Genomic DNA, 13,058 nt, shown 5'->3' with positions numbered 1-13,058 from the left:
TTCCTCCACAAATGGTGACAGAGTTGCTGCAAGATGCCGAGTTTAACTTCAAATTTATATGAAAATGACTCGGGCGCTTAGCAACCCTTCTTATATATACGAATTTAACCATGTGGTACCAGCCGAGTCGAGTTCTGCTATTAAAAAGAGATGCATCGCGGGTGAGTTGAGATCATTGGTTCAAAGTGACTGATTGGAACAACTCAGTGCAGCCACTGGGCAACCAGTGACTTTTCCCAGTTGCAGGAAGGTTGCAATCATGTTTTTACTGTAGTGTGAGTGAGCTAGTAGGTAAACCAGACAGAGATGGAAATTTATTTAGTTGAAGTGCTACTTTGTTAGGTTAGCTGTTGCTCCTGCTCCCAAGCCTTGTTATAAGTTACTATTTCACACTAGCCAGACTCACCTCTCATTTATACTTAACAGATACTCGAGACTTAGCTCTCTAAAGAAACCAGAGGAGCTTATTTTTTCAAAAAGCACATTCTTTTAGAGGGACTGAATAATTTCCTATAATTTCCAAATTGTAAAAATGGAGTTTGAGTCTGATCGCGCACCCTTTGCTGCGTGTGCTCCTGCTCTGTCGCCCTCTCTTTCCTCCTGAACTGTTGATTAAAGGCGACAAGCCTCAGAACAAATCTTGCCATGTAACAAGTAAACTGAACTGCCATTGTCTAAGAATCACACACACACAAACACACACAAAATAAAGAGACGTCAGACTTGTTGTCCTCACCAGAGTTTGTTCAGAATTAAGAACAAAACCTTTTTTAGTTTATTCATGACTTCCTGCTTCAGACTGTACCTCTGCAAATTATTACATACTAAATTTTTACTATCAGTAACTGACGTGAACAGAAAACATCAAAGAAATTTCAAGACATACATACATTCATCTTGCTTCACCTGGACAAATTTAGAGGTTATGAAGTTTTAGTTTGACAACATTTGAAAGAAGCAGGCCATGAAGTAATTAAAGTCTGTTCATACATTTGAAAAGTGAAGGAGGGCTTGAACATTTCTTGAGGTTAGAAACAGACAGGGCAGGATACCAAGACAATGATTTCCTTCCTGCCCTTTTTTTCTGGACACCGTCTGTGTTTTAGTTCACAAACAGCCTCAGTAGCCGTGTATTTTTCCAAGAAGCTTTCGATCCATTAGGGAAGACCAATTAGGTGCTACTTAAATCAGACCAAACATTTGGAATCACTTTTCAAATACATCACACAGAAACCTTTGATATCACAGCTTTGTAAGCTAACATGTTTCATGATCTGAAGACTGATGGGCACAAATAAAAAGAAAAAAAAGAGTAGACTACTGATTAAAGTCTCACAACTGTACATGGAAGAAACAACATTATTAAGAAACTAGGAAGCATTTTTCTGCCTTTCTGGAAGTTCTCAAATAGGATGGCGGTTACACTTCCTTAATAAGTCAGTGTTTGAATTCTGAAAGGTCAGGAAATCAGTGAGCAATAGACACGTCCTGTTGTTGTTGCATAGCTGGATGGCTGGAAGATCCAAATTTGTATTTTCTTCTACATGTTGAGAACCATTTCTGAGCCTACAGGATAGGCCTGTCTGCTCTGTTAAACTAGTAAAAAAAAGTTTTTATTTGACTGGTATGATCACAGTTTTTGGATTGCTACAATATATCAAAGTGATACAGTTAAACTCATCTTGACCTTTAAGGATTCAATCCCTGACAATGGGACAATGTAACCGGTGCTGTTCCCAGATTAGCATCTTTTCTCATTTCGCTTCTGTGAATGACTGAGCATACAGAATCTCCATGGTGACAAAACCATCATTCAATTTCAAAATGTTCAAAACCCACAAAAAATTGTAATAATTTCAGTACCTGTATTTAAATTTAATGTGGCCATGAGGAAACTGTGTGCTTTAAAAATAATAAATTGGGCTGTAGCATTTAGCTACTACTGGCTAAGTCACAACAATTACCCCATCACTGACGTTAACCTCATTTAGACATTTTTTAAATATATTTTATATTTGCTTTCTCGTCATGACTCGTTTGAAATATTGTTTGTGCGTTAAAAGTTAAAGCTAGCAGCGGGTCATCTTAGATTTGAATAAAAAGTAAATGGTGGGAATAAATTAATCAGGGACTGCTCAATTTATTGTTAAAATGTGTGTTTAACACAAAGTGTGGGGCATATCAGGAGGGGGGGGGGGTTATGTACTGCTAAGCTAACGGTTAACTTTGTAAATAGCCGATTGCCAGAGGAGCTCGTCTGGTTTCACTGAACACTCGGCAAGAAAGCCAAAATATACATTTGCCAAAGTATATAAAGAAAATAGAAACATAGCCCACATTAGCGGTTATTGCTAGTTGGTTGGCTTTTGTATGGACAGACGAGAAATGTTGGTATTACTCGTCCACTAAGTTCTACTAGATGCTAAAAATCAGCCAGGGAGCCAGTGGCTGGTTTGCAGAGCTTTTGACCACCAGACACCATCAGTGGGGCAGCCTGCTGAAGAGACTAAGTGACCAAAAACACCAACAGAGATTTGCCCTACTCAGTGTACCATCCCAAGGTAATGCTACAAACTGCCTTGGCCACTCTTCTTTGTTCTTTGTATGGGAATAAATTAGCACAGTGCATAGCATTATTTCAAGTTAAATGCACCAGCTGTTGAAGGTGTTACTGTGAAGTGATACTTCAGTTTTCAGGGTGAGATTTACAACAACATATGCTATGTTATCAAGAGAGACCCAGGTTATTGCACAACACATCACCATAGTTGCCACTGCAGTTTAAGTAAAAATGGAAGAATTCAAAGTTAAGGCACTAAAACTGCTGCCAGAATGGTTTGATATCTCTGAAAGGTCTTTCAAAGTCTATGTTTCTGTGATTTTTGTTTTAATGTTTTTTAAAGAACTGGCTCCTCATGCTGTTTTAGAATATGTGGCTTCATTTTAGGTCAAAATTCCCTTTATTTAAATATTCCAGACTGATTAATGTGAAAAGGTTCAAGGATGACACCTTCACACAAATGCATGATTATATGATGACTATTCCCTTTCCTGTCCAGTTTGAGCTATCATTTTTAGTAGTTACCATTCATAACAGAGGGTCAGTCATATAACATGACTATATGTTATATCTGTTTGTACAAATATCTGTTCAGACAGTCTTCTGTAAGAATTAAACATAACATATTACAATGCCAGACACAATACACGGCCAATTATTGCTGTTTGACTCTGTCATATTGCAAGTGTATCAACGCCTTATCGACAAATTATTTATCAGCCACGTCATATTAGTCTCACTTAGGCCTTCCCAGTGCTCTCACACATGAAACAACGGGACGCAGAAACATCGGTAAGTGAAGAAAATCATCAAATACAACTGACGTAAAAACATGTAGAAATCAAAACACACGTATAGAAAACAAAAGAACCTAAAGGCAAAACTCGACGGTCTCCGGCGTTTGTCAGAGACCGGCTTTTGCCGTGTAAAAACAGTCGCGTCGCAGACATCAGCAAGGCCTCGATGTTCGTTTTTTCTCAAAAATATGATGGCAGGTTTCCAGACAAGCTTTTTGCTTTGTTTTTTTTATTTTATGCTGCCGTGAATTTATTATTTGGAAGCAACAACTTTCCATTAAAACTGGTTTAAATGGTATACAAATGGATCCACACCATCGTCTTTGTGTGCGGATGGAAGGCACTGGCCTTTACAAAAACATCAGTTGTGTTGTGTTTTGTTGCGTCACCCTTTAACAAAGAAAAAATTAATTAAAAAAACAAAAACAGAGAACTTTGCTTTTTTTTCGGCCTGCACTGTTCCTTTCCCTTACTTGATGTGAAAGTGCAAATAAATACTGAATAAATACATTTAGCAGATAATGGCATCAAACTCCAAATGTTGGTGGTAATGAGTCCATGATGCTGAATGATGCTTCTCACAGCACGGGGATCCAAATATGTTCAAGTCAACACACATAATCAATGTGGATCACCAGCCATCATCTAGAAAAAGGTTTGGTTTGAGGGCGTGCCAGCTTCATGTTGGTGCCACATTTTGATTGTAAAAGCTGCGTATAGGTGGAATTTTAAAAAATTAAATTAAAAAAAAAAGCAGGACTTTGGAACGTGAGCAGCTCTCTTTTTGTGAAATGTAAACAATGTCACTGCATGCATAAATAAAAACTATGAATAAATAACGGAAATCAACGTCAAAACATAAAAAAAAATATGAAAAAAAACCAAGAACAAAAAGCTTTTAAAGCACACCAACGTAAAAGCTGATTCTCTTGTTATTCGTTTGAATGAGAGAGGAAGAAGGGAGGAGCCATGAAGGAAAGACGGAAGAGCTGATGGACTAATTACTGCAAGATACACTAAAGGTGGTAAGAGAGTAGATGAAGTAAACAGAGTATATTATGTACAGAGAGTACATTTTTCAGATTCATACTGAGGTTTGATCTTTCTTCATTTGTACACTTAAAGACAAACAAAGCGCCGTCATGGTCGGTTAAATGAATCGCCATTTCCAGCTATGATTTGATTTGCAGGCTGCTTCGTTGGGAGGATTTCATTTGTCTTTGCTCTGTAGGCTATGTTCAGACAGGAAGCACATATATGACACTCGTATTGGGTTTTTCTGACAAATCTTTTTAGAAGACGCTCTGATCAAACTGCAAAGTGTGGCAAAAGGAAGAGTGGAGAACTGCAAACATGGCAGACAGACAGAAAGGTGAGAGTGGCAATCTGGGCAGATTAAGAGATCGCAGCACAGCAGCTTTTTCTTATACAAAAAAAAAAAAAAAAGTACACCTAGCATGTGCACATTATCAGTGAAATACAGTGATGTAACAGCGTGATGACTCTGATGGTTTCAAACAGACAATTGTGATGCCAGACTCCCCGATCTGTCTGAACACAGCTCGAGTTTGTGGGTCTGCCAGGACTGCTGCTCTGTGAAAGTGATGACGGAAGGCGTCTGTTATTCATTCAGATCTACGTTATCTCAACTGTTGCTTAGTTAAAGTTTGCTGTTGATGCTTGGATGACATCGGCGCTACAACGGGGAAGGTGTGACGCCATCAGCGTCAGTTCTTTGTGCATCAAAGAGGAAGAACAGCAGGTCAACTGCTGCTTTAGGATCAGGCGCGCGCGTCACCGGCTCCTGTTCTGCGACATGAAGAGCAGCACCTTGCGGATGCCGCTGAGACGGTCTCTCAGAGACGTGAGGGCGAGGAACGGTAGCTGAGCTCGGCCCTCTAAAGGAAGAACTGCTAGTAACCACCAACACCACGAGGGACCGTTAGGGCTGGCCTGCAAGCAAAAAACACACAAGTGAGATGGTTTTAAAGGGCAAAATGAAGTAGAAGAAAAATTTGGATACTTTAGTCCCACTATATAAAAATAGAAGCTATAAAAGAAACAGACTGTGTGTACCTGAAGTTCAGAGTCTTTGTCAGGCATTGGTCCGAAGTGGCCTTCAATGCGAGCTTTCTGCTCAGCTTTCAGAGAGTTGACCCAAAACACGGCCTGCTCGTACACCACGTCATGCAGACACTGCAGCTCGCGCTCTGCTACGCCCTCCACCTGCGGACAACAACACCTCTGAGCTTTAACATCTTAGCAGCAGCTCACAGTCCTTCTCTAAATAACTCTCCAGGTGGAAAACTTCACCTTTGCTGCATACATCTATAGACTAGTTGTTAAAAACATAAAATCTTTTGAAAGCAGATGCAAAGCTAGACTTGTGCTTCTGGCTGAGTAACGGAGGGACACTGCATGCTTGAATAATCCCAAAGTACACCTTACAGCATACTGTATCCTGCTTTATCATCTCTTTTTTCTTCTAAATGAAACTATATTTTAATAAATGAGCATCACACTGGATTAAACAAGACTTGAAACTTGCAACTGGGGCTCTGAAATAATCGGAAAATGTTTACTCGGGTTATAAATCAAGTACGAAATTGGCTTTTCTTTTTCAGTTGGTGTTGGTTTTGCAACAACATGGGTTGCCCCCTGCTGGCCATTAGAAAGAATGCTGGTTTCAGACACTTGTGCATCAACTTGTTTTCAGACCAGGATGTTAATAACACCTTATAAAGTCTAAGGTCATCCTGTCATCTCTCACTCTCCCAGCCCACAACCCCCACCAGCTCATACCTTAACATCTTCCAGGTACTCTATGTCAGCTGTGTTGTAGCCGTCCCTCTCGCTGTGCTGAATTACTTTAAACCTCCGTTTGCCTATTGTGTCCACAACCGAGCGGCCGTCAGAGAAGAACTTGACGTCACGGATCTCCAGTAGGCACCCGTAGTCGGCAAACCTGGAGGCCGAAGGAGGAAGCGCAGGGAGCAAGTTAACATTTTGTGCATTCATAGTCCGACACCAACCCCACACAGCTGCAGTCAAAGTACTAACCCTTTGAGGTCATCTCCCAGACACATGCCAAAGCAGTTGGTGCCCGTCTCCATGCATCGGCGAATCATCAGTCTGTAGCAGGGCTCGAAGATATGGAGAGGGCACGGCACAGTAGGGAAGGCCATGGTGCACACGAATATAGGCACATTCTTGTTAAGACTACAGGGAGACACGGAAAAAAAATCTTTATTTTCATTAAGGAGGAGATATGGTGTTAAAAATAACCTTTCAATTAAAAATTCAACATGAATGAAAATCTTTTGTAAAAAAACAACAAAAACAAGTTAACCTAACCTCCAGGTGACCTTTAGGCCAAATGTAAAAGACACTGGTTAATGAGAGTGAATTAATTTATGCATCGACCGTCACGAAAGTGACACTTGAAGCCTGAATGACCAACACTCAGCGCTCACTGTGTCGGATACGTGTGCTATCAGTTGTAGGTCAGTAGGTCAAACAGCCGAGGATATTCTCAAAATGTTAATGTCACACATAAGCTGCAATCTATCAAAAGACTTGCTGGGAGAAAGAAATATAAGCAGAGCCTGATAATAAGACAGTGGAGAAGAGCGGGAAATATGAACTTACTTGGAGAGCTCAGCCATCTCCTCCAGGTGGATTTTCTGTCTTTCCATGAGCTCAGAGGGAAGATACTTCGATATCAGGTTCTCAATTATTACCGTCTTACAGTATTTCCTCTGGACCAGATACTGGAGACAGACACAATGAATATGTTAACAGCAGCAGAATGACACAATAAGGATGTCTCCTGTGGTTGTTGTCCCACAACGTTGTTAGTCTGCCTGGTTTCAAGGGATGCACAAATCAAATATGCTCAAAGCCCTGACAATGACATTATTAGTGGAGCATAAGAAACGAACCAAACTAAATAAAACATGGTTTCTACAACAATATAAACAATATTATAAAGACTCAACACCTTTTAAATAAGTTACATTCATTAATATGCTAGGTTACCAACTCTGGATCTATAACAACTCTGGAATCCACCTTAGATCAGTAGTTTACAATAACCCCCAAAGACTTGTGGGATAAGTCGACACCGCCTTCCCCAACATCAAATATCCTTAGCAGAACTTGTTTTAAACAAGATCTCGAGCTACTTTCAGCTTTACCCTTAGCAATTATGTTTAGCGGACCGTTTATCAGTTAGCATTAGCATAACTGTCTATTATTTTTTTATCCCAAATATCTTAAGCATCCATCCTATATTTTTTTTTTAAATCTACTATTACATTTACCATTTGTCATGTGAAATGATCAGTTTCTGCAGTTTATTTTCAGCTGTGATCTGAAATATTTATTCATTTACTAGCTAACCATTTCAATAGCTAGCTAAACGTCTACCAGTTTTCCAACTTTTTATTTCATAATTTCAGCTAGCTAGTTTAAGCCACATTTTATTCATCATGTGTAGCTAATTACTTTTGTTTATGCCTACTGTTAACCCCCCCAACAAAAAGCATATCTTTTAGCAAACTAACTGTTAGCCATACCTATGACAAGCTTTTTAACTTTTTCATTATTGCTTATCTATCTATACAGTTACTTTAAATTCTTCACAAAACCTTTTCAGAGCTCATAAATTCTTTATAATTTCACTGTTTTTTCTCTTTATATTAGGTAATGTATCTTTCCACACAGCACCTGGCTACTGCAGGGGAATAATTATACCCCTGGTTGGTAATCATTGCTTCAGGCCTTATTGAATGTGGACTGTCAGTTTGAAAAGTTTATTGAATTCCCGTGCCACCTACCTCAGACATATCCTCTTTACAAAGGGGACACTTTGGGTTATGGTCCAGACATCTCTCCAAACACTGAAGACAGAAAGTGTGCCCACACGGTGTTGTCACTGGTTCATAGAACAGTCTAGATGGGAAACACACAAACAGTGAAAAACCACGGACAAACAAGGGTAAGCTACACTACAACAGCAATAAAATGCCTTATTTAAAGCGTAAGATTCAGTGTGTTTGCATTCTGGCCCTACACAGCCTGTGTGTCCAGTGTCAGTTGCATAAACCTAGCTGTAAATCAAACTGCTCTCACCTCATACAAAGAGGACACTCCAGATCTGTGGGGTCAAAGAGGTCGTCATCCACAGAGCTCAAATATTCCGGCTCCTCGTTTGGCTCTAAATGTAGAGGTAATCAACAATAAATACAATGCTGAAGTTGCTAATAGTATATGACAGCGTATGATTGTGCATAGCTGTATAATCACCAGATTTGGATCTCTTGTGATCGTTGTTCTTCCCCTGAAGCTCCACCTTCGCCTCCTCTTCTGAAATCCTTCGTTTCCGTTTGGTAAGGAAGCACTGGTCAAACCTCCTGACCTCTGTCCTCCCCTGACATTTGCTTTGATTCTCCTTTGGTGACCTCTCTGTTGCAGGGGGAGTCGAGGTAAGATAAGACTCTGGAGACAGCGATCCGGGACTAAGGGTCTGAGGATGGAGAGTAAAATGCAGAGAAGAAGAAAATAAATTAAAGAGAAACCTCATGTGGACTTGATTTGGATTGGCCGACTTCCAGACGTGGAACATCTCTTACATGGAAGGGAGCACTGATGCTGTTTTTGATGTGTGCTCTGGAAGACAGTATATTGGTGTAGTCAGAGATGTGTTCAGGGACCTGATCTCTGACTGGAGCCAGCAGATCACTCAGGATCTGAAAGAGGAAAATAAGCCATTATGTCATTATTTTGATGACACTGCAAATACACACTTAATGTTTTCCCTTAAAACATTAAGTGCTTTGTTGTATTTATGTGCAGTAGGGCACGTCACAAGATAACAGTGGTCATATTTACCTTGTGAGCCTCAGTCTTAGCAAGTTTACAGTCAGGCTCTATGGACAGACACACTAGGTACTCTCTTAGAGCCTCCTCACTCCTGCCCAATGACACCAGGGCCTGGCCCTTACGAATGTGACCCTGTACACAAAAGAAACATGCAGCATGTTGCAGCTTATTCACTTTGCTACTATACTAGGGCAAGCGTTTAATATAATGAACTAAAAACTACAGTTTCTCTGCTGTACCTTGGACCAGTGAGGCATCAGTCTACAGGCCATCTCAGCGTCCATCAGAGCCTTTTCGAGTCGTTTCAGGCTCGAGTGGATCTGGGAGCGGTTACTAAACAGTAAGTGGTCTGTCGGTGCTGGAGAGAAGAACCCGAGCGAACGTTAGTTGTAAAATTTTAGGAATGGAGCTACGTGTTTTCCACTTTTTTCTTCTTTTAATAAAATATTTTTTTTAAACTGTAAAAGAAAAGGAAATGTTTCCAGAGCCCAGAGTTATGAATTTATATGGCCTTTCTGTTCTGCCAGCAATTAAAAACAGTAATGATTATTTGACAGTTATATGGAAGAGCAATCATTTAAGGAACAGACTACGGACCAGTTATACAATAATTTAAATAATTCTTCTGACAAGCACTCTATATATTCTAGTTTTAGCTTCTAAAATAATAAAATAAATAATAAAATAAATAAATAATAAAATAAATTCTTTTAATCTCTTCTTTTAAAACCAACAGCCCAACCGATAGATTATTCTTAATACCTATATCTATATTTGGCAGTTTAAAAATCAGATATTCTGATACATCAGCCGATATTTTTTCATTCAGACACCCAAAACATAAACAAAAACATGTTAACATGACAACATAACACACACAAACATCTTCAGACTGCTTGTTGACTGATATCAATTTACACTGAGGTACAACACAGAGTGACACATACCGCATATATGAGCAGCCAGCATGCTTAATAAAAGGCTTGGATAATTAATTGTTTATTAATATACCCTTGTTCCCTACAAGATCTGAGTCTACTATAGAATAGAAATAAATAACGACCACTAGATTTTCCCTTTTCAAATGTCTTAAACAGTATCCGCTGGCATGTTATAACACTGAGTGAATGTTTAAAATGGGTCCGTTTCCACATTACAAAACGTGTTACGAAAAAAAAAAAAAAAATGACTGCCTTACAAAACCATGCAGTACTATCAAGGTCACCCACATTGTAGGTTTCATAACGTGAAAAACTTATGCAAATGCCACTGATAGCCTTATGGGAACCGGAAGGAGATATTTCCCCGGCTTCGCTACGGGCACAGGCAGCAAATCGCTCAAAGAAACCAACACAGGAGCCCCAAACATGACAGAACGAGCCAAAGTAGGGCCTGTAACTGCACAGGCGTCAGGCACAACACAAGCAGGACAGAAGGAAGATTGATTAGCATTGTGGTTAGCTGCAGCAGCCTTGCTGAACATAGATGCATACACACAAAGATACATATCACACAGACCTGCTCTAATTATAACTCTTTAGACTGGCATTCAGTCTTTGGAGACCATCTCCAGGCTCAACTGCAGCATGCCTAAATGCAACTTTGGGCCTGATCTTCACCTCGAGCCAACATTACTCTGAAAGCATAACCCTAAAAAAAAAGAAGAGGTCAGCCCTTTGGGAAATGGACTTTTTTTTTTTAAACCAGTGTTTGAAAACTTTGACCCCCACCAAAGAGGATTTTGGCTTTCCACCCAAAGGGAATATTCTTCTATTTTTTTTTAAGAGGTGGGGTTTAATTTTGACAGAAAGCCAAAAATAATAACAGAAAAATGCACAGAAGTCATCCAGGATCCAGGAAAACCCAGCATACATCCATCTCTCTATGAATAAGGTGATGTGGAACTCAGTTTCTGCAACTGTGACAACTCCAACCTGAACTTTCTTTCAGTGGAATCCTTTGTTAATTGTGATCTGTCAGAACACCTTTAGCAAAACATGTTAGAACCACGTTGAATCATCAGAAAACCATGGACAAATCCCAGTCTACGACTGTGGGTGCTCTCCAGCTAAACTGCTGCTTTGAGATAAGTGCTCTACAAGTGGGAACCCAGTAGTTAGAAATGTTCGGTTCTTATGCAAGCCTGTCAGCTGTCAGATAGTCAGCAATGGAAAATACGGCACACTTTTTAAAGGTGAAACACGTAGCTTCAAACTTACACAACCAGCCTATTAAGTGACTGAGCTACAGCTGCACACTGCTGTAAAGTCAAATGAGGACAGGCTAAGGATCCAAGACGCAGAGGGCTGCAGTTTGATCTCTGCGTTAATCACTACATTTAACTGATGAAATAGAAAAACAACAAAGGGGCATATGGCTCTTTAAATCCTACTTAAATTAATACATGTCAGCAAAATGTCAAATTGGGGATTGCCCCTAGCTCACTGCCAGTGATTCCTGTCTGAAGGTCACAGTTCACCTATGTTATCACCATTCAAGCTCTTCCCAATTAAAAAAAAACAAAAACAGAAACTGAGCGCTGGTGTGCCCAGCGGTGACCTGCAATAATACCCTTGACCTACATTTGCCTGATCCATTGTTTGACGTTACACAATGAGGAGGGGGGGGGGGGGGGGGGGTTACGTGCTTACGCAATGTTTGGTCCACTGGCCCAACCCACATAACCCTGTTATCCAACACATGGCGATGTGACTCTCAGATGCCAGCAGAGAGGTGGCTAGCTACTGTGTCACCGCCACGATTATGACACTAATAAATGTGGAACAGCTCGACCTTGTTATTTTACTGTGCTTTTCACATAAACACACCTGACATGCTGTTATGGAATAACAGGAAAGTTACAGAAGTAGGCCACAGCAGCCCTGTCACACACACACACACACCCTTTCTTTTTGCTTCTTAGTAATAATAATAATAATAAGAAGAAGAAGCAGCTCGGTGTCTTACCTGAGAGTATTGCTTGGTTATACTTCTCCAGGGCAGCTTCCATCTTCTTCTCGGCGTACAGCCCGTTGCCCTCCCGCCTCAGCTGGCCGGCCTGGTACTGGGTGGGGAACCACTTGGCCAGCAGGTTGCTGAGGACCACATTCACCCTGAGACTTAGGCTGTCGCTCACTGCTGAGATATTCTTGCACTCCTTACACACCACCGGTCGCTCCTTCTCTTTCCTCTCCCTCTCCAGACACTTTTTACAAAAGCAGTGACCGCACGTCAGAGTCACCGGCTCGAACAGAAAGCTCAGGCATATCCGGCAGGAGAAGTATTCATACCCGCAACCTGTGGCACCCGCTCTCGGGCATACAGTCGCACCTGCCTCCTTTGCCCTACACGGGTTGCCCCGCTGCCTCTCACCCCCGTCTTGCCTCTGTATAGTACCCGACAGGTACTCTATGAGGTTGGCCAGGTGAGTGGGTCTCAGCCTCTCTATCTCCGAGGCTTGCCGGTACACATCAAACGCTTCCGTGAATTTCCCCCCGAACGCGAGCGCGTCAGCCCGCTTCACCATCAGCTCCCGCCGGCTCTGCGGATCTCCGAGACACGCCAGCTGGCACTCGTAGATGTCCGCGGCCAGGTCGAAGTTTTTCGACTTGAAAGCCTCTGCTGCGAGATGCAGCATGCTCTCACTCTCCGTCCCCATACAGAGCAGGCTGTCCGAAGCGTATCAGCTCATCTACGTGGTGCATGTCTGCACCCCAGCTGCTGCCATTCACCTCTGTCCCCTCCGCTGCAAACGACTGACAACTCTGCACGTTCATGCCCTAGTCCAGGAAGGACCGATATTATTCTCAATGGACCAT

The 13,058-nt window shown here is 41.2% G+C and overlaps 1 protein-coding gene across 1 annotated transcript; it reads right to left on the bottom strand.

The window, feature by feature from the left end:
• Positions 1-734: 734 nt before the first annotated feature.
• On the bottom strand, positions 735-13,058 carry LOC134646085 (LON peptidase N-terminal domain and RING finger protein 3-like). Its single transcript, XM_063499786.1, has 12 exons — positions 12,208-13,058; positions 9,480-9,598; positions 9,250-9,372; positions 8,991-9,107; positions 8,665-8,884; positions 8,491-8,575; positions 8,196-8,310; positions 7,006-7,127; positions 6,418-6,576; positions 6,160-6,322; positions 5,434-5,583; positions 735-5,310 (listed from the first exon to the last, which is right to left on the bottom strand). Exons 1-12 carry the CDS (start codon positions 12,896-12,898, stop codon positions 5,152-5,154), a joined length of 2,223 nt encoding a protein of 740 aa, XP_063355856.1. The 5' UTR covers positions 12,899-13,058; the 3' UTR covers positions 735-5,151.

This window comes from Pelmatolapia mariae, linkage group LG2 (assembly GCF_036321145.2).
Source record: "Pelmatolapia mariae isolate MD_Pm_ZW linkage group LG2, Pm_UMD_F_2, whole genome shotgun sequence".
In the NCBI taxonomy this organism is placed as follows: Eukaryota; Metazoa; Chordata; class Actinopteri; order Cichliformes; family Cichlidae; genus Pelmatolapia; species Pelmatolapia mariae.
Note: the sequence above shows the minus strand (reverse complement) of the source record. Positions and strands in the feature narration are given on the sequence as shown.

Bases quoted from the DNA above. Each gene is read 5' to 3' on its own strand.
- LOC134646085 (XM_063499786.1), bottom strand. From the start codon at position 12,898: ATGGGGACGGAGAGTGAGAGCATGCTGCATCTCGCAGCAGAGGCTTTC. The intron at 9,599-12,207 runs GTAAGACACCGA...TCTTCTCTCCAG, and splicing joins TAACCAAGCAATACTCTCAG to CACCGACAGACCACTTACTG. The intron at 8,885-8,990 runs GTAAGAGATGTT...CTCCATCCTCAG, and splicing joins GCATCAGTGCTCCCTTCCAT to ACCCTTAGTCCCGGATCGCT.